Consider the following 19,359-nt stretch of genomic DNA (forward strand, 5'->3'; position numbering starts at 1 on the left):
TGAAGGCAATTGCATGAAGGCAACGAGCCAGATGTAGTGATTTTTCTAAGTTCAAGAGACGAAATGCCCCAAGGCATGAAATGAAGGGCCCCATGTCTATCAGGCATCTACAGATCAGCAGGTATCTCATACCCTGATTTCACACACCAAGTCTTCCTGCAAGGTGAGCAGTGCAGTCTGTGCATTCAGAGCCCTAAGTCCAGCAGGACTCCCTATGGTACCATACACACTGCAGTACACAATAATCTTTTATTTTGTATTTTTCAGGAAAATGATTGAACTCTAAACTAAGCCCTGCTCTTGCACAGAGACTGCAGTCTTACTTGTCCTTTTACAACCCTGTCGTTTCTATGCCTCCGGGAACTCAGTGGGAGCTGCTGACTCCATGGAGCTGATCAGTGGTATTTTGCTTCATACAACACAGCAGTTCATACCTCCTACTGACTTAGGCATTGTACTACTACGTTCTTCCACACTCGAACTTAGCTGTAGTCTGTTCTGTACTCACAAATCGGCTATAACAGATATATGTATAAAATGATACTAAAACGTTGAACTAAAAATAAACCTTGCTCATAAAAGCAGTTCTTTTTTTCTCATCATGGAGATGATCATGCTGGTTTGTATTTTTAGTGTGATTTTCAAAGACTTGCATAGTCTGCTTTACAAATATTGGATTTTTCTGAGATTATTTACTAGTCTGTAAAATTTATGGATAAAAAGACATCCATTCCTCTATTACCTTCAGCACTGTGGAACAGTAAAATAATTTTGTGAAAGTAATGTAATGTCTCTTGAGCTGAGCTAAAAACACTTAGGAAAAAAAAACTTCCCTTCTCCAACATTATTTATATTATTTTTTTTCCTTCTGTATTTCCAAAAGGTCTGTTGCACTAATTCATTTCAACAGCACTCAATTATGCAGCCCTGTTCTAACTCTGCAAATGTCCTCACTTATGGCTTCCCATTATTGGGAGATACAAACTATTTATGTTAGATAAAACTAATTATTAAATTCCTGCATTGGCCAAAATCTAATGCCTATAGCATTTTTTGAATAGTCTATGTTTTTCAACAGTGTCTCTGCATTTTCCTGTTGGTTTTGTTTGCTTGTTTGTTTGTTTTGGTGGAGTTGGTTTATTTTATTTTACTTTATTTTATTTTAGTGGAAAATCAAGAGAATAGCCTCTCTTATCCACTTCTAAAGTACCAATCAGTTCTTCAGTAAAAATGACAGAAATGAGAAAGAATGCAATGGTAGAAAGATTGTATCTCACAAAATTCAAGCAAATCAAGAAAACATTTTGCTCAGAGATTGATGGTTGACTGCATGAAAGAATAGACATATGTCTTAAAGAAAGCAAGAAACTACCCTTTTGGTCAAGTTAAAAAGTACCCTTTTACCCAAAAGCTCGTTTTACCCTGAAGTTCATTCAGATGTGACAGCGTACGAATAAATACAGTATTTCCAACGGAAGTGTCAGTACTGTATGAGTGGGTTATCTGAGAAAGAAACTAAAAATTAACTTTCTCTCATTGTGTTTGGAACAAGGACAATCACAAATGGGAACATGGCGCTATCCCTGAAAGCCAATCTTTTCTCACATAAAAAAAAAAAAAAAAAGAGGAAAAAAAAAAAAAAAGAAAAAAAAAAAGAAGTCATTCCTAAATTCTCTTTTCCCTGGTAAAGTATTAAAACCCATCGTCCTTTTAATCTGACTTTCGCTCTTCAGCGAGCTCTGAGGAGGTTTGGGCTCCCGGCGGCCCGTAGTTTCCCTGGCAACCGGCAGGAAGCGTCCCCGGGAGCTGAACCGCCCGTCCCGCGGGGCCGTCGGAGCGGGGACAGCGCTGCCCCCGGCCCGACGCTCCCCGGGATCAGCGGGAGTTGTGGGAACGGGAGAGGGGCCGAGGGGAGCAGGGTGTCCCCCTCGTTCTCGCACTGGGTCTGCGGATGTCCCGCGGGGGCCGGGCCGGCGGCTCTGTGGGAACTCACCGGAGCGTCGCCGCTGGAGCCTCTCGGCGGTGACGGCGCTCGAAGCCCCGCGTCTCCTTCTGCCGCTGCCCCAGCTGCGCTCCGGAGAGTTGGCGCTCACCAGGGTAAGGAAGCAACCTCGCCTTTCAAATCCTACTGACTTTAGTTCTGCCTGCCTTAAGTGACTTCTAGGACCGAACTCCAGGCTGCACTTTTCCTCCTTTGAAAGTAGTCTTTTAGAGGTGTTTTCCTATTTCTGTTTAAAGTGTCTGTCCTTTGCTTGAAGTCTGTCATCTACCAGTAGATGGGTCACTTCTGTATCAAACCTCGTACGTCGCTTGTTTGATTCACGACTGTACTTCAGCCGTCTGATCTCTCTGCAAACACGTGTGAGTGACTTTCCGAGCTCATGACTACACAAGGGCTTTCATCTCTGAAGGTTGAGACCTCCTTATGAAGAGTACTTTTCCTGCTCAGTGCCACTTCCACCTCTGCCAGTATATTGCCTCAGCCGCATTTTTACAAAACCATTGTCACTGTCCTTACTACTATCTTCATTTCTATCCCAAAGGGCTGACATTGTTCCTGCTTATTGTCACACTTCTTATCGTTTACTTTTTGTCATGGTACAACCACTGACTTTTCTAGATTTAGTTGTTAGTTAAAACCTCAGTAAAGTCCTTGACATGTATCTTGATTAGTTCCTGGGAAATAGAATAAATTAAATACATCTGAATTACTTTTTAATACTTTTCTGAGAAAAATATTTATGTTGTTATTAGCAAGCTGACTGTTCATATTATGAGCAATTGTATATTTCAAAGGCTGACACTGATAGCACTATTTTGTGATATATGATGCTACTGTCAAGAACTTATCTGGTGTTTTTATAGTAAAAAAAAATATTTTGATTCTTATTTTTCTAATAGTTGAAAACATGCCTTGTAACTAATGTGATTAGAGTTTAATGATAATAAGCTGGCATAAAATCAGTAGATTTTCTTTCTGTGTTACTGTTTGTCTTTTAGGTCTTCAAATTATTTCTGGTTTTAATGACTTGCATTGTACCAAATAGTTCATGTAAGTGTCATGTAAGTTTTTGTGTGTTTTGAAGAAACTTAATTGTCTATTTGTGGTGTGCTTGTTCTTTTTTAAAAAGACTGTCACTGGAGACAGGCTGCATTCTGGAAATAGTAAGATAGAGAAGACAGGATGTACAGTGGGTGAACTGATTTCTGATTAAATCATCCATCAAGAAGTATTGATTTAAACTTTCAATTTTAGTTTTGCTTTGTATTTTAGCTAATTTGGTAATCATTATTATATGTTGTTTCTTGACATTCACTAAAACTTAGGTGCTAGATTTAATTCTTTACACAAGTCATAAAGACATAGCATATCTAGACAAGTACTGGGGCCTTATAATTTCTTACCAGAAACAGAAACAATCCTAAAGATTTCATAATTTAGAAGATGACTGGGGAATGAGATGCTGGAAAGCTGTGGAAAGGGTCCTGGTCGACAGCAGGTTGAGTATGAGTCAGCAGTGCCCTGGCAGCCAGGAGGGCCAACTGTGTCCTGGGGGGCATCAGGCAAAGCATCACCAGCTGGTCAAGGGAGGGGATTGTCCCGCTCTGCTCTGCACTGATGTGGCCTCACCGTGAATATTGTGTGCAGTTTTGGGTGCCACAATATCGTAAAGATATTAAGCTATTAGAGAGCATCCAAAGGAGGGCAACAAAGGGGGTGAAGGGCCTTGAGGGGAAGCTCTATGAGGAGGGGCTGAGGGCACTTGGTCTGTTCAGCCTGAAAAAGATGAGACTGAGGGGAGACCTCTTTGCAGTTACAATTTTCTTGTGAGGGGAAGAGGAGGGACAGGCACTGATCTCTTCTCTGTGGTGACCAGTGACAGGACCGGAGGGAATGGCCTGAAGTTGTGTCAGGGGAGGTTTAGGTTGGAGATTAGAAAACTTTCTTCACCCGGAGGGTGGTTGGATACTGGAACAGGCTCCCCAGGGCAGTGGTCACAGCACCAAGCCTGACAGAGTTCAAGAAGCATTTAGATGATAGTCTCAGGCACATGGTTTGAGTCTTGTGGATGGTCCTGTGCAGGGCTAAGGGTTGTATTCGGTGATCCTTGTGGGTCCTTTCCAGCTCAGCATATTCTGTGATTCTGTGACAAAAGTACGTGACTGGAAGTCCTGTTTGGAGGGAAGAATTAGAATAACCAAGCTAAACAAGGACTGTATGTGCAAGAGTCTGGCAGAGATTAGGACAGGTGGCTTATAGAGCTGTGGGTGTGTGAGTAGCATGGCAAAAACAATCTGCCTCTAGTTCATCCTGATCTCAGTATTTGGAATTTAATCACATTTTTGACAAAAACAGGCGTCATCAACTTGCTAAAGGTGATAGCTGAATGGCAAGCATTCTGCTCATCCTTGAGGCAATATTTGTTTCTGTGTATTATTTAATTTGCCTCCTATAGTTTTCATTTCTATATAGTGTCATTTCTTGTTCACAAAGGAATGTAATTTCTTATTTACTAGATTGTTTTTTACCATCCAGAATGCACCATAGCATAAATTACTGAACATTAATAATATTCAAAACCAGCATTTTCACTCTTTTAGTTTTATTAATATTTGAAAATTTGTAATTTCCCGGGAATAATTTATCTTGTTCAGCATAATGTCAGACTTGGTATGTTAAATAGGCAGAGGACTATTAATTTTATTAGGGACACTTTAACCCAATTACATACATATATAGTGATGCATGTAGCTGGTGCATTGACATTTAGAAGATAAGTGTATCTAAATCAGTATTTAAGGATGTAAACAGAAGGTTATTTTTGCACTCTTTTAAAAAAATAAAAGTCATTCTTCTTACGTGGAATTGGAATTCATTTTCTGTGTTCTTTCTTTGCTGCTTTACATTTCTATTCTCATCTCTTACTGATTCTGCATTGGGTTTTTTGTGTCCTGAATGTACTTGTGCTTCTTTTCATTCCTTCATCCTGGCTATTCCTCAGATTGTTACTTTCTTCTGATGTAACTGTACCCAACCAGCCTATTTCAGTCTGGGCTCTTCTGCTGAGCCCCGTAATGCTGCTTGCATTCCTGTAGGCTACCTAAAGGCAGACTGTAGCTAATTCACTTTAGCTGCAGGTCTCAAAGAACACAAGAAAAGGGGAGCAGGTTAGGAAATGGGTGCATTTGAAAGATCGAGTGACAAAACTGTTAAAATTATCCCATGCACTGCATAGGATGTATAAGAATAAGCCTTTGTTTCCTTGTGCACTTATTCAGATTTTCTTGATTGTTTGTTCATGTCAGTTTTATGGCCTGAGGATTCTAACCCTTGACAGTCTGTCATATAGGAATGAAAATTATTTTATGTTTTTATATTTTTTTATTTTAGGAAGCAATGTTCTAAGAATGTCATCACACATCCAAATAAAACCAAAGACTGCAGCACAGAAAAGCAAGACATCCTCTCCTTTACCATGTTCTCCAGAACCTGCAACTAAACCACAGACAAAGCCTAGTGACAAGCTGAATCCTAAAACTATCGATCCGGTATGTATAGGTGATGAGGGGTTTGTTTGTTTGTTTAAAACCGATCTCTGGTTGGAAAAAATTTCCTTACTTTGTGAAATGACATGCAGGACATGCTTCTTCTGGTCCTGTTTTTTAAATTTAAATTAGACTTTTGTTATTAATCATACATTCCCTACCTTCTAAGCCAAATGCCTGAGGCATAACATTGTTTATTACATTTTTAATAAATGTGTTTTGGTACAATTGTGTCTTGCATGGTAACTGTTATCTTCTGTGTACTATTGCCCTAAAAAGAGATTTAGAGCTAAGAGATAAAGAGAGTTGTTTTTTTCTTTTTTATATACTTCTAAACTTTGATACCTGCTGCTTTAGAGGAACTTATTTCAGTTATGCAATGAAACTAAGAATCAGGCAGGAACTTGAAGATCATCAAGACTTCATGAAATCTAGCAAATTAATTGCTGGTGAGCATTATATGAAACTCACAATTACTGTGAATATGTAATACTTTAGGAAAAATTTGGGGTCTTGGGAGCAGAATAATGAATGGAGTCGCTTATTTCATGGAAGTCATGTGCCTGAAGAACTAGGATTGAATACATGAATTATAGCTCACCAGTGGTCCACATAATTTGACAATTAGTAATGTCACAGGCTTTTTGGAAAGTGAATTAAATGCAGGAGTAGTTTGGTGAGCTAGTAGTTTGCAATAAACAGAGGCAGAATACTTTAATGTGGTCATCAAATCATGCACACAATTTTAATGATATTAATGTAGATTCAAACACTCAAAAGATAAAAATTAAGATTTCATGATATTTGCTTTTAAATGCTTTCTGATAAGGTGTTTTAAATGGGAAGCAGCATTGAATGATCATGCTAATAAATAATACAATAGTTCATATGCATAGGAACCATGTATATGATAAAAAACAAATTTGCACAGCTTTTCTACCTCTGAAGCTCCTAGTTTCCTTCTCCAGTGAGTTCTTTCTAGATTCTCACCCTGTATGAACCTCCCCATGCATTTCCAGTGCCCTCATACCATCTTGCCCAATTTTTGGTATTTCTCCCACATCTTGCCACCTTGTACTTTTGTCTATACTCAGATCAAGATGGAACTGCATAAAACTGCCTTCTGCATGTTACCAATATAAATACTAGAGCATAAGGAAAGTGAGAGCTCCTTAATCTGTTAAGTAAAGAACCTGTAAGGCTTAAGTATTAACATTTGCAAGAGAAAATAGAAAAATAAGGTAATTCCATTGGGAGAACGCTGATTCTACATTATTTATTCATTTTAAAAACTCCCTAGCCAGACGATTCTGAAGAGCAGTTTTCTGATAAGTGTATCAAATATATGTTTTCCACCCCATACCTGCAGTTCTTTTTTTATTTATTTGTCTTAGAATCATATGACTAAGTTCTTTTTTTGGTAAACTGCAGTTTTAACATATTTATAATAGTTATAAAACTTTACTGTTATGAATAAATAATGCTACTTCTCTGTGTCCTTGCAGTTTGGTGCTTATTCTCGACCAACATCTGCATTTGCTGCTACATATGCTAAAGGAGGCATTCCGTGCAGGTGTGTAGGGTTTGTTTAAATTTTTACTAAATATATTATGAAATACATCTCTTCATGTTTGATATTTTAGTTAGGTTGTTCGATTCCATTCATTTCTGGAAAGATTTCTAATGCTCAGCTCTTTTTAAAGCAGAAAGTGATTTTCCATGTCTTTGAAATTGTCTTAATTTGTGTTGTTGGTTTTTTTTATGCTCTATTAATACTAAAACCACATTTTTAAAGCATAGTTAAGTTTTTGCAGACTTGATTTCTTCAGGTAATCTTGTTTACTTCTCCCTACTAGCAAAGATAGTAAAATTAGTGCCATTTTAGTAAGTAGACCTCTTGGAGCCTTTTTCATCTGAAGTACTTAGTATGACAACGTTTTATTGAATATTCCGATTCTGTAGTTGTCAGCAATATCAGATATTAACAAAAATACTTGTAAGTAATAGTTTATGGTGTTTAAAATTACTTTTGGATAGCCAATAAACATTTTAGTGTTTTCTTACTAGGATGCAGAATTACTTTACAAAAATTTAAGTAATCATTAATACAACGTACATGTGTTTACTTGTATAAAATAATCATTAATACATAGCCTTTATCTGTATCTTAGGAGTAAATAATAAATTCCAGTATGATTTTCTTTCTGTTTCAACTGATTTCCCTTACCATTTGAGGAAAATGTTTCTTGCTACTTATCAAAATAAGTAACTTTGCAAAAGGAGCATCTTTGGTGTTGGCATGAGAAGCATCTATAATTTTTGTAACCTTTATTTTCTGATTTCTGTGTGATTAGGAGCAGAATTTTGGAAACTGCTGTATTTTGGGAAATTATTATATTTTCACTGTTAAATATCATTATACATACACTAGGTTGGACTTGATGATCTCAGAGGTCTTTTCCAACCTGATTGATTCTGGGATTCTGTGATTTCGCTAAGGAGAACTGTATGTACTGGGATACAGTAACACCACAAACTAATTGCTGATACATTTAAAGTGAATAGTGGTAGTAATAAATTGTGTATTCTTATATGATGAATTGTTAAAACTTTGTTCTTTATATAGGTTAGTGCATGGATCAGTAAAGCACAAACTGCAATGGGAATGCCTTCCTGAAACTGTTCCCTTTGATCCTCTCCTTATAACACTGGCAGAGGTAAACTCAATTTCTTGCAACATTAAGCATACAACCATTTCCTAATTGCAAATGTCATTTATTAACAATCTATGCTAGCTAATTTAGGCTCACATACTAGGGAAATACAAAAAAAAAATTTGTGAAGATCTTGTATGAATGAAAATGGCCAAGAGCATTGCTATTTGTAGTTCTTTAGTTAGAGCATTCTGAGAGAGCTAGGTAGAGCTCTTTAATCTTCAACATACGGGCCAAATGCAAGACTGCATCTCAGATTTCCAACTGCTGAATGAAATCTTCAATCCATTTGTAGTTTTGCAGGTTCTTTTGTAAACTAAATTGCTTTGATTATTTTTTTATATTAAGCCTACCTGTTGAAGTAAGAGTCTTCTTCTCAATAGATTGAACTAGTACAATGAAAATAGCATCCTGTAAATAAACTGAAGAGCTGTACTATGCATTATGTTGAGGCTTCTATTTTCTCAGAACCTTCTGTGACATTTATCACCAAATATGTTTCAGGTGTCTAAATAAATGATGAATCCAATGCTGTAGATAGAAAAAAGTGCATATCCAGAGGTGGCTTATTCTCTTTTTTTTTTTTCCTTTATTTTTAAAAGATTAAACAAAACTGTCAATTCCAAAAGTAACATAAAGCTCCTACTGTGGAAAGAAGAAAGGCTTCAGCCATTGCCCTTTAAATCTTTGAGTTCTGCCAGTCAGGCCTTCTGCACTAGAAGGGCATCTTTGTACCATCAGCAAGTTTTTGATGTTACAGAGAGGGGGATGTGGTGGGGGGCATCTTTCCTTCCATAGTTCATCTTCTATTTTTTTTTTTCCTTTAGGGTACAAAAACATAGCCTGCTCTTGTTCCTGGTTTTGTTGAAAAAATACCTTGGGTAGTTAGATTAAACGTAGTACACATATTGATTCAATAGGCAGTATTCATAATGTGAGTTTTAATATTCAGTGCTCCAAAAGAAAAATGAATTAGAATATTCTGTGAGGAGAGTTGTACTGAGTGGCTCCACATGGTGGAGTTAGTGTACTTTATGTTTTGAACTGATCTGACAAAATCTAAGCATAATCTTGCTGCTATGTGGAACTTTTTAAATGTGTTTTTGTTTAAAAGAAGGCACACTATTAAGAAACACATTTTACATTTGCAACAGGGACTAAGAGAGACAAAACATCCCTATACATTTGTTTCAAAGGAGGGCTTTAGAGAATTACTTCTGGTTGAAGGTGCTACTGAAAAAGCAATTCCCTTGTTACCTCGTCTGGTTCCAGTCTTAAAGGCTACACTGGTATGTCTTACTCTTCATGAAGAGATTTTAATGGGTTTTATTTTTTTTTTTTTGCTGGTAAGAACTACATGGAAAATATTAATGTGATAAATCTACTGCATAGGTTTTGGTTTGGGGGTTGGGAATGGTTTCTCTTTCTCTTGTAAACCCTGCCTTGGTTTATTAGCTAAATATGTATTTCACTGTAAATTCAAATGGGCAACTCGTTATAGCTGTATGACAGTAGCTATGGGCAAATTTTGTGGAAATGTTCTATTAAAGGTCTGTATATAAGCAGAAATAAATATATGTATTTGTGGTGTTTTTATATATTCACGTGCAAAAAATATAAATGAGGTGAAGTAAAATAGAGATGTGGGAATAAATAATCATCTGTTACATCTAACAATTCAAAACATGCTACAAAAGTAGAATATGTCAATGAGGAAAAGGGAAGAATACAGTTAAAATATTTGTGGTCATATTCTTAATTTTTAAAATGTTTTTAACTTTTCTACTCCTTTAGAAAACAAAGTTAGATATTGGCTTCAAGGGTTATCTTTTTTGGCTCTTTTTCATATTTTTCAGAGCCCTTTTCTGGTTCAGCAAGTAGCTGTTCTTTAATCTAGCTGTGTTTCAGTTTTGATTTTATAGATTGCTGAAAGCTTAAAAATTCTTTGTGATCTCAAATCAGAGGTGTAACAGAAGTTCAGAATTCTGTGTTATCAGAATATTTGGTTTAGTTTGAAGACAAAATTAGAAATATTATTCTTATCTATTCCTCAATTACTGTTACTCATCTGATAATTTTTATTGTTGCACTGCTTTGGTATAAAGTCTTCTTAAACCTTCTACTACACAATCAATCTATCACTTCTAGTTAAAAAGAAAACATTCAGATCTCAAATGCTGGAGTGAAAAAATAATTGTTTAAATAAACTTAAAATTTAGTACAAGAACAAAATAAATTCTTATGAGTCTATTTCTCCACTAAAGGAAAAGTGAATAATTAAACCATTAGAGAACTTAGGGATAGAAGAACCTTCCTATGGGAGAAATAAAGATGACAAGGAACCCTAGAAGTAGGTAAGAGCTAGATAATTGCTGGCAGGTGACAAAGGTGTAGAGAGAACTAAATGAATTGAGGCAGAAAATCATTGGCTCCACTGTTTCTCCAACAAAGGAAGTTATTGTTATGAATTACATAGAAATTACACTGAATTAATTACATTTGTAAGTAAAATGGTGTCTCCCCATTTCAGCATATCTGCATTTGAATGGTTATTTCTAACATGCTGTGAAATACTGAAATTGTTGGTGCAGTAAACTGTTTTGCATGCCAAATTTTTTTTATTTTATCAATACTAAATTATTAGTTTCCTTGTCTCAGAAGAAATGCAAGAGTTTCGCTGACATTTTGTTGATACTTTTGGTTCTACTTTAAAAACATACTTCTGTTTTTAAATGTGGCCTCTGGAGACTAATATTCAGTCCTGTTGTACTTGTCTTTCTAAACTTGTAACATTATAGCAATTGGCAATTGCGCAGTAATTCTAGTGTTTAAAAATACTACATGCAATCATACTGCAGAGATTGCAGTTTAGAAAAACTTTTGTGTTTTTCTAAACACAAAACCAGGGTTTTTTTCAGAAAACTGATAGGGTTTTCTTTCTTCCCCCTCTGAAGGCCCATGCGGATGATGAAGTATTTGGAAGGGGATTGGATGCTTTAGTTCAGCTGAGTGCTGTTGTTGGCCCATCTCTTAATGATCATCTTAAACATCTACTCACAAATGTAAGTTTTTAATGCTGTAGTAAAAAATCCTTTGTATTGTCATGGTACTTTTGTTGAGATGTCTCCTGTAATATCTGCACAGATACAGTGGAGGACTCAGCAGTTCCATGAAAAGCACTATTTCATATATTCCTCTGAGTGAGTCCTTCATTCTTTAATAATATGGTGACTTATAAAGTTCTAGTAATGTCCAAAAACTGTTGTTAACGTAAACTGGAGAATAATGGAAGTATAGGCCCAAGGAGAAATAGATGCTATGTTTTGGAGGAAAGTTTATTATCAAATGAGTTTTCCATTTTGTGTGCGAACATTTTAACAAAACTGTGACAGTTTCGATAAATTAACATAAGCAAATATTCCCACTTCTTTCAGATGAGAATTCTGCTCAAAGAAGTTTTCATTAAATAAGCTTAGAGTAGAATTATGAGAAGTATTGTTATACTGAGTCCTTCTGAGGACATCCTTCCTCTCTGTCAGATGGGCTTTTCATGGTTTCATTTAGCCTGCTTGCAAAGTGCACTTTTACAGCAAAATAAAAGGACCTTTTTTGACATCCAGTGCAGAAGAGAGAAATTGCAGCAGTTTTTTTTAAAGTATTTCCACTGTAATAAATCTCTTTCAATGCATGTGAAAAATGTGTTAACTTTTTATGTAGACAGCCCTTTAAGAATGACTTTTTTTTAAGGTTAGTACTTCTTTCAAATTTGTTTGCTAAAAGAAAAAAATAAAATACATATTTTTGTTGGCTAATAGATTCGGTTTTTTTAAGTTAACCTTATATTCCTCTGCCTTGACTAAGTTCCAAACTTTAACATTAGTTACAAGTTATGATGTTTCTTTTCATCCTTAATTTTCCAAAGATGAAATAAAGTAACAAAATAACTTACTATACCGTTTTTTCCATATATTGTACTATATTGTGCAACAAACCTTTTTATTTTACTTTTCTAATAGCTGTCAAGGAGATTAATGGACAAGAAATTTAGAGAAAGAGTTACAGTTACTTTACAAAAGTTGGAGCAATATGGTGGAAAGGTGAGTTGATCAGATGATTATTCTGTAATCTGGACATTTGAATGCAATTTTGCCAAAACAACTTTTATCTCTGTCTTTCTTGCTGTGTTCTTGCTTCAGTAGACCTGGGATGCATGCTTTGTGTTCCATTTTCTGAGACTAAATATGTTTCTCAACAGGATTTACTCTTGCTAGAAGTTACTTTTTGCTGTTATTGATGATGCCTGCCCATTCCCACTAAGAGCTTATTGTTTGGGTTACTTACTGAGGAATTCTGACACTCACATTCCAACTCACCTTGGTTAACTGAGAGCTTAGATCTATAATTGCTATAAATCAAAAAATACACTTTAAGTAATAGGTGGCAGAGGTTTCTTCTGATGAACATTCTGTTGCCATTTTATGTTGTGCTGTACACTGTACAGAAATGAGGAAAGAAGAAAAAGTAGGAGTGTTGGCTTAGATATTCATCTAAAAGAGAAAATATTTGCTTTTTTGACACTATGAACACTTCTATGTAATATATTCAATGGTCATTCATAAAGAATAGGAATAACCTGAAGAGTGGGGACCATAAATACAGGTCCACCAGTTCTGAGCTTATGTGCCTTAATCAGTAGGTACCCAAATAATCAGTTGACATCACTTCATTTTTTTGTGTGTGTGCTCATATTCATTTAAGGGCAGTAGCAGTGTTCAGTTACAGACTCGAAAAACATTACGACAAATGAAGGAGGATGAGAGTTTTTTATTTATATGAAGTGAGACAAGAAAAGAAAAACGATTTCTCATCTCTATATTCTGAAAATTTAGGTCTAGATGATGTAACTAATCCAGTGAGTCATTAAATTCTAACTCTTCTGTCAATCCCCTGATTTCTTGTTGTCTGGTTCTTTTGTGAGTAGGTCTTTCTGTGTGTCTTTTAATAATACTCCTAAATTGTGATTATGAGCAATATTATATAATCCAACTAATTAATCAAATTTCTATTCTAAATTAGTTATAAAGTGTATGATTCTTACTTTTATTAGAGGTCCCTTCTAGAATATTACTCCTCTGTTTAAAAATCCTTATTGTTTCATGTCTGTATTTAAGCCCAGTTTTAGGTATGGTTTTACATATCCCTTCTCTTGGAATTTTACTCTCCAGCATAAGTTATCACAATCGTCCATTTTCTCAGTTTATTATTTTCAGCCTTTTTGACAGTAAATTTCTCAGCAAATAGTAACTTTTTAGTTTTCTACTGTTTCATAATAGCAAAGATCACTAAGTAAACATTGTGAATTATGCAATTTGTAGAGACTGTATGAATACTGTCATACATAGTGCTAGTGCTCCTTATTTTGTTTAACTTGGTTTTGTTTTCTTTAACAGCCAACTGTGGCTATCATCAAATCGAAAATTCCAACCTATTGTTCTATCTCCCCTTGAACAAGAAATCTATAGTGATTTGTACTGTAAGGTGAAGTTTGGAAAGAAGCTGCCTGTGTACATCACTGACACTTATTTGGGGTATGATATATTCTCTTAAAATAATCACAATTCTTCACTATGATGGAGAATGGGAGTCTTATCAGTTTGAGAATATGTAATTACAGAAGACTTCTCTATATTTGCGTATGCATTGTGCTTATGATGACATTGATTAACCTGGTGTTATTTCAAAAGCAGAGTAAATATTGATTCTTATTTTGTTGTAAACTACAATTTCATTTAATATATCTGCAGTGCTTAATATGTTTTGTATATTTGATGCAAAATAATTTGGCAGTAATTACTTAAATAGTAAGTAACTTGGTGTTAAATGACATATTTATACCTGCTTTTGAAACATATGACTTATTTTGTGACAGGCACAGATGGACGCATTTAGGTTCATCAGGACTAGGTTAGACATAGAACTGTGAGCACTCATAGACTTCTTCAGAGTCAGCTTTTCAAGGTGTGAAGCTGAAAACAGCAAACAAGGAGCATATGGTGCAAAGCTGAACTTGCTCAGTGCATTCTCAGCACATTGTTTTGAAATGCTGGGAAGGCTCGGAGAATACAGTGCAAAGGTATCAGGTTGCTCCCCAGATCCACAGCCTAGGGTTTGCTCAGCTAATTAGTTCCAGTTGGCTTTGGGCCTGCTGAACGGGAGCTGGATGTAGGAGGCAACTTTGGAGTATTTACACCATGCTCCCTTTGCACTGAGTTCAGGAACGTCACAGATATGCCTGGGACTAGCTTGTGAATTCCAGTCTAGACAAGTTAATAAACTTCTGAACATGGAAGCTATAAAAAAATAGGAGTTAAAAACAACAAAAGCATTTTAGACACCAGCTTACCTCTCTGTCAAGCCTTGTAGGTTGCAGCATTTGCTCATGATTGTATTTGAACTTGACTGCAAAATAATTCCGTAATGTTGGAAGAGAGGGGTATTTTTGTCATCAGAAGATACTGATGTGTAGAGTATTAAAAAAGTCTGTCATGTGAAGGCAGTTTCAGCTTTGTTTTGAAACTTACTACTGCTTGACTAAATTAAATTTACCTCAGGACTGTGGTATGATTGCTGCTGAGATAAGAACTGTGCTAAGTCAAGATAAATGTATTAAGGCTTTTTTTTTTATTAATTGTATTTCTTCAGTTAACAATTTTGTCAACAAGTATTTAACAACTGAAAAAAATTGATCATGGTCCTTTTTTTTCTTCATGTTTACTTTATTTTATTTTTTTTTTACAAAATGTGCACATTTAGTTTACACAAACACGCTACAGCAGATTTCAGGTGTACATGTATTGTACTACTCTTATCCTACACTGGTGATAGCAGAGCAGCCTTCAACATGCCTCTAACATCCCACCTCTACACCAGAATAGATACCTGATTTATTTTTACAAAAGAATGCTTGCAACATTCTTTCTACTTCATTAATTCACATTTTCTGCAGCAATGTCACAATGAAGGTTGGCCTATCTTGATAGCATTTCACCTATTTTAAAATATTGTCATAAACTCTGTGGACAATATATCTTAAAAATTACATGGATGGAGGGGCATTGTTAAATATTAGGTGCATACTTTTTTAGAAAAATCTTTCTAGGTTCAGAATAAATAGCTCCAATCTTAATGAAGAAATGATCCTAAAAAAATGTAAAGCATTTATCACATATAGATGATATATAGCTGAAGTTTCCATTTTTTCCTGATTCTGTCTCATAGTTACAGATATTACAAAAAGCTGAAATAGATGTTAGCCTGACTAGCAGTCATTATTAATAGATGTTACTACACAGGGATATTCATTCTCAGCACTGAAGTGGAATGGAAGTTTCAAAGGAATTTCATGCCTTTTTATTTATTAAAGGCAAAAAGACACATACTTATGAAGACAGTGTTAGGATCCAGTTAAGCTTTCTTCATGACAAATTAGGAGTTAGAAGATCCTTAATTTTAATCTAAGAACTTTGCAGACATATCCAAGAAGAATTAGAAATACAGTATGTAGGATGCCTGGTATTCCTGTTGTGATAGATTTACTAGGTAAGTGTGATTGATAGAAGCTTACTCATATTTTTTATGGAATAAATGTACCTATAAGCAGTTTGGGTTTTTGTTCTATAACAGTTCTTCGTCTAGGTTATCAATTTTGTTAGTTTTGGGGTTTTTTTCTTTGGAAGAGAAAAGCAAGTCAAAGGTGGAAGGCAATTGCAGCAAGATGTGCATTGCACACTGATTATAGCATTAGCTCTAAGTGTTATTCAAAAATGAGGACTACACCATAGAAATGGGAAAAGAAAATACATGGTAATGCCTCTGTATAAATTAGAAGCTAAGATTTGAGAAATACACTTGAATACCTGGAGTTTAATCCAGTAAAAATGAGTAGCAAAACTAAGAGTATATTTTTAATCTCCTTGTGATTTTATCTGTTTTAACTAGGGTTTGGAATGATAATAAAGCTGCATACTGTCAGTTTGTTTGAATTTGGAGTAAAAACATGGTTTTTCAGTACAATCTTTTTAACTAAGTAGCCACTGTTGAAGAGCTAAATTTTATAATTTCGAAAGAATTTTTTGTTGGGAAGAGTTTATAATAAAAAAATTTACTTGCATAATCCATGTCTCAGTGTAAAGCTGAGTAACTTTATTTATGATAAAGTGGGAAATCCATCTTTTAGATAATGTTGCCGAATAGCTCATATTTGTCCATTAGTTGTAGACCTAATGTCTTCATTAAATCACATTTTCAAAGAGCTGCATGGATCGCATTATATTTTCATCCTGTAAAAAAATACAATACAAAACCAAAAATCATACACCATTACAAATGTAGCTGGCCAATATCTATAGTGCCATGATGTAGAACTAACTGTATTTTAGTTAATTACAACATTTTCTTTCAGCTTGTTTAGAGAAATTGTTATCAGAAAAAGGCTGTTAATGGATCTATGCTTAAATAGGTTTTTGTATATATTAATGAGACCAAAACTACCCTCTCAAGGATACAATAGCATATTAAGAAAATTAAGTCTGCAGTAGTTCAGAGGCTATCAGTTTATACCCACTATAAAATAGTACATTTAGACAATTGAACTCATGGAATAGTTGTATCTGAAGTGCAACTCCACACATGGAATTGCTACTTCTGTGTATTGTACAGAGGAGCCTTTATGCAATATTAGGGCATCCTGCTACATAGCTAGGGATGACTCTAACATAAAATCGATTGAAGTGTGCATCTTTGCATGAACTGAAGAGTCAATCAGTTTGACAAGTATCACAACACTCTTCAGCTCCTCAGTTCAGATTTTCTGTGTGCTCACACTGAAAGATGGTCACTGCTTTCCAATGCTACTTCTGTTTTCTGATTGCTTTTGCATTAGGTAATGTTTTAAGAAAATCTTCAGCTCCCAAGTTTTGCATAATGCTTAGTGATGCATCCCTCTGTACTCCAGTTTTTATCAGTAAATAACTCTCAACACAGCACTCAGAAAACAGTATTTTTCTTTGTAAGCTTTACATTTCAGTGTATAGAAGAAAGAGTTTACTTGCAGTAGCCCATATTTATTGGCATTTCTGGATCAACAGTTGCTTGCACAAAACAATATATGTACACAATACACAAGTTTATTACATGCTCATTTAGCATTTGCTGGTCTTCACTGTAATCAGCCTATATTTTAATCTGAATGCACACTCTTTAGCACTTTCTTGAGAGATAATTTAGACATCTTCAATTCAAGTGAATAAAAAGACTGAATTTGATAAATTATTTTTCTAAGTTTCTTGAAAGATGCCTAAAAGACCCCATTTCTTAGAGGTTATCTCATAGTATTCTCCACTACTGATAGGGATGTGATACTTCTGTACATAAATCTTCCCATAATACGTGTTCAGTATCAATTTCCAGTTAAATTATTCACTGTTCAGTCTAGTGGGTGATTTGCTTTGTAAAAATGACTGGTTTGAGTAATTTGCTTAATTTATGTTATGAAACATGCACAGTGGGGTTTTTCATCTTTGATTCCATATGCCATCTCAAGTGATGTTGCTGTAAGAAATGATCTGTGCACTATTTTGTACTGATAAAATAACTTATGGAAGCAATTATATGTAATTTCAAAAAATATGTAGATTAATGCTTAAAAATTTGTGTAGTAAAATTACTATATTAAATTACTGAAAGTTAAAATAAACTTTTTTCCCTCTGCATTGCTTTAAAATATCAATAAACTAGACAAGATCACTGATTAATGTGAGGTTGAAGTTTGGTTTAACTGGCATCATTTGTCATTTAATTAATATAAACTGGCAACTAAGCTCAGCAAATGGGCAACACAACCAACATGCTCTGAATTTCCTAAGTGTTTTACCACTTCCTACCAATTTTATTATATGTGTATCATCATGAATGAAACTCGTAGTTTTCTAAAATCAGCTCCGTATTTCTGAGGTTGGCTCTTTATTTACAGAAGACTTCCAGGGCCCCTTCCTTAGTCAGTCAAATGGGAAGAGTCTTCACAAGAAAATACAGGCTTGTCATAATATTTAGAATATGATAAGTTTTAGTAGCTTTTTTTCCCCATATTTAAAAAAAAAAAAAAGGCAGATGCTTGCATTGGAATTCTTTGGCAAGTGTATCTTTTTCATTTGCCTCTTTTTTCAGTACATTTTTCTACACATAACAGATTTGTTTAATGATTCCTAACTCAAGACATAAGGAGGTGTTAGTGCATATGAAACATTGTCCATATGAAGCACAAACCTGGATGAATGAGCTTTGAAAATCTGACCTACCTTTAAGGCAGTTTTTCTTAGGTTTGAGATGGCTTCTTTGTTGTTTTCAGACTAGCCCAGACCATCAGTATTGTGTATGGCAAGGCTTACTCCTGCAGAAAATACCTATCCCAGAAGCCTTTTTATCATTATAAGAAGAACCTGTGTCACTCACCCTCACATTCACCTATGACCCTGAATGCCTTAGACCTTTGCCTCTGTTCTTCACGGTGCTGCTGTAGATATGAAGCAATGCCTGAGTCAGACCATCTTCAACCACCACTAAGCAGTGAAAGAAGGCTAACTTGGCTTCCAGCTCCAAGTAGAGGAATGTCAGTTCTCAGAAACTGGCAACTCTTGCCTGAGATAGCCTTCAAAGGCTCCTGCAGCCTTTCCCTGGCAGAGCACACTTCTGGTTTGTTTAAAGATTCAGGCCTTACCTTTTTAGATCAGTCTCATATCTATCAGGATAGTAAAAAAAAGGCTTTTCTACAGCTGCATTTTAAAGGAAGCAGCCATATTCCTTTGTGAAAAATGCAATCCTGAAAATACCAACAGCAAGATGAATATGAGTCAGCAGTGCCCTGGCAGCCAGGAGGGCCAACCGTGTCCTGGGGGGCATCAGGCAAAGCATCACCAGCCGGTCAAGGGAGGGGATTGTCCCACTCTGCTCTGCGGTGGTGTGGCTTCACCTTGAATATTCTGTGCAGTTTTGGGCACCACAATAAAGGAAAGATATTAAGCTATTAGAGAACATCCAAAGG

At 35.5% G+C, this 19,359-nt stretch overlaps 2 protein-coding genes across 14 annotated transcripts in view; one reads left to right on the forward strand and one right to left on the reverse strand.

The window, feature by feature from the left end:
* The first annotated feature begins 1,786 nt into the window (after nt 1–1,786).
* The window catches only part of PACRGL (parkin coregulated like), a 36,741-nt gene continuing 19,168 nt past the window's right edge, over nt 1,787–19,359 (forward strand). For 2 of the 5 annotated variants that reach the window (XR_003527558.1, XR_003527556.1), the window contains exons 1-8: nt 1,999–2,097; nt 5,393–5,550; nt 7,053–7,120; nt 8,174–8,264; nt 9,416–9,550; nt 11,216–11,323; nt 12,278–12,358; nt 13,712–13,849. Coding sequence is in view for 1 of the 5 variants with exons in the window: in XM_027642613.1 (XP_027498414.1) it covers nt 5,410–5,550; nt 7,053–7,120; nt 8,174–8,264; nt 9,416–9,550; nt 11,216–11,323; nt 12,278–12,358; nt 13,712–13,768 (681 nt within the window). In the remaining 4 variants the exon portion in view is untranslated. Of the gene's footprint in view, nt 2,098–5,392; nt 5,551–7,052; nt 7,121–8,173; nt 8,265–9,415; nt 9,551–11,215; nt 11,324–12,277; nt 12,359–13,711; nt 18,070–18,291; nt 18,371–19,359 lie in introns of those variants that run through there. The other 3 variants (XR_003527557.1, XR_003527555.1, XM_027642613.1) reach the window with 3 other exon arrangements.
* KCNIP4 (potassium voltage-gated channel interacting protein 4) overlaps nt 15,026–19,359 on the reverse strand; it is a 407,041-nt gene continuing 402,707 nt past the window's right edge. For 7 of the 9 annotated variants that reach the window (XM_027642611.1, XM_027642607.1, XM_027642606.1 and 4 more), the window contains one exon: nt 15,026–16,600. In XM_027642611.1, the coding sequence (XP_027498412.1) occupies nt 16,553–16,600 (48 nt within the window). In that variant the 3' untranslated portion in view covers nt 15,026–16,552. The remainder of the gene's footprint in view (nt 16,601–19,359) is intronic. The other 2 variants (XM_027642605.1, XM_027642604.1) reach the window with 1 other exon arrangement.

This window comes from Corapipo altera, unplaced genomic scaffold (genome assembly GCF_003945725.1).
Source record: "Corapipo altera isolate COAL_440 unplaced genomic scaffold, ASM394572v1 22, whole genome shotgun sequence".
Lineage (NCBI taxonomy): Eukaryota > Metazoa > Chordata > Aves > Passeriformes > Pipridae > Corapipo > Corapipo altera.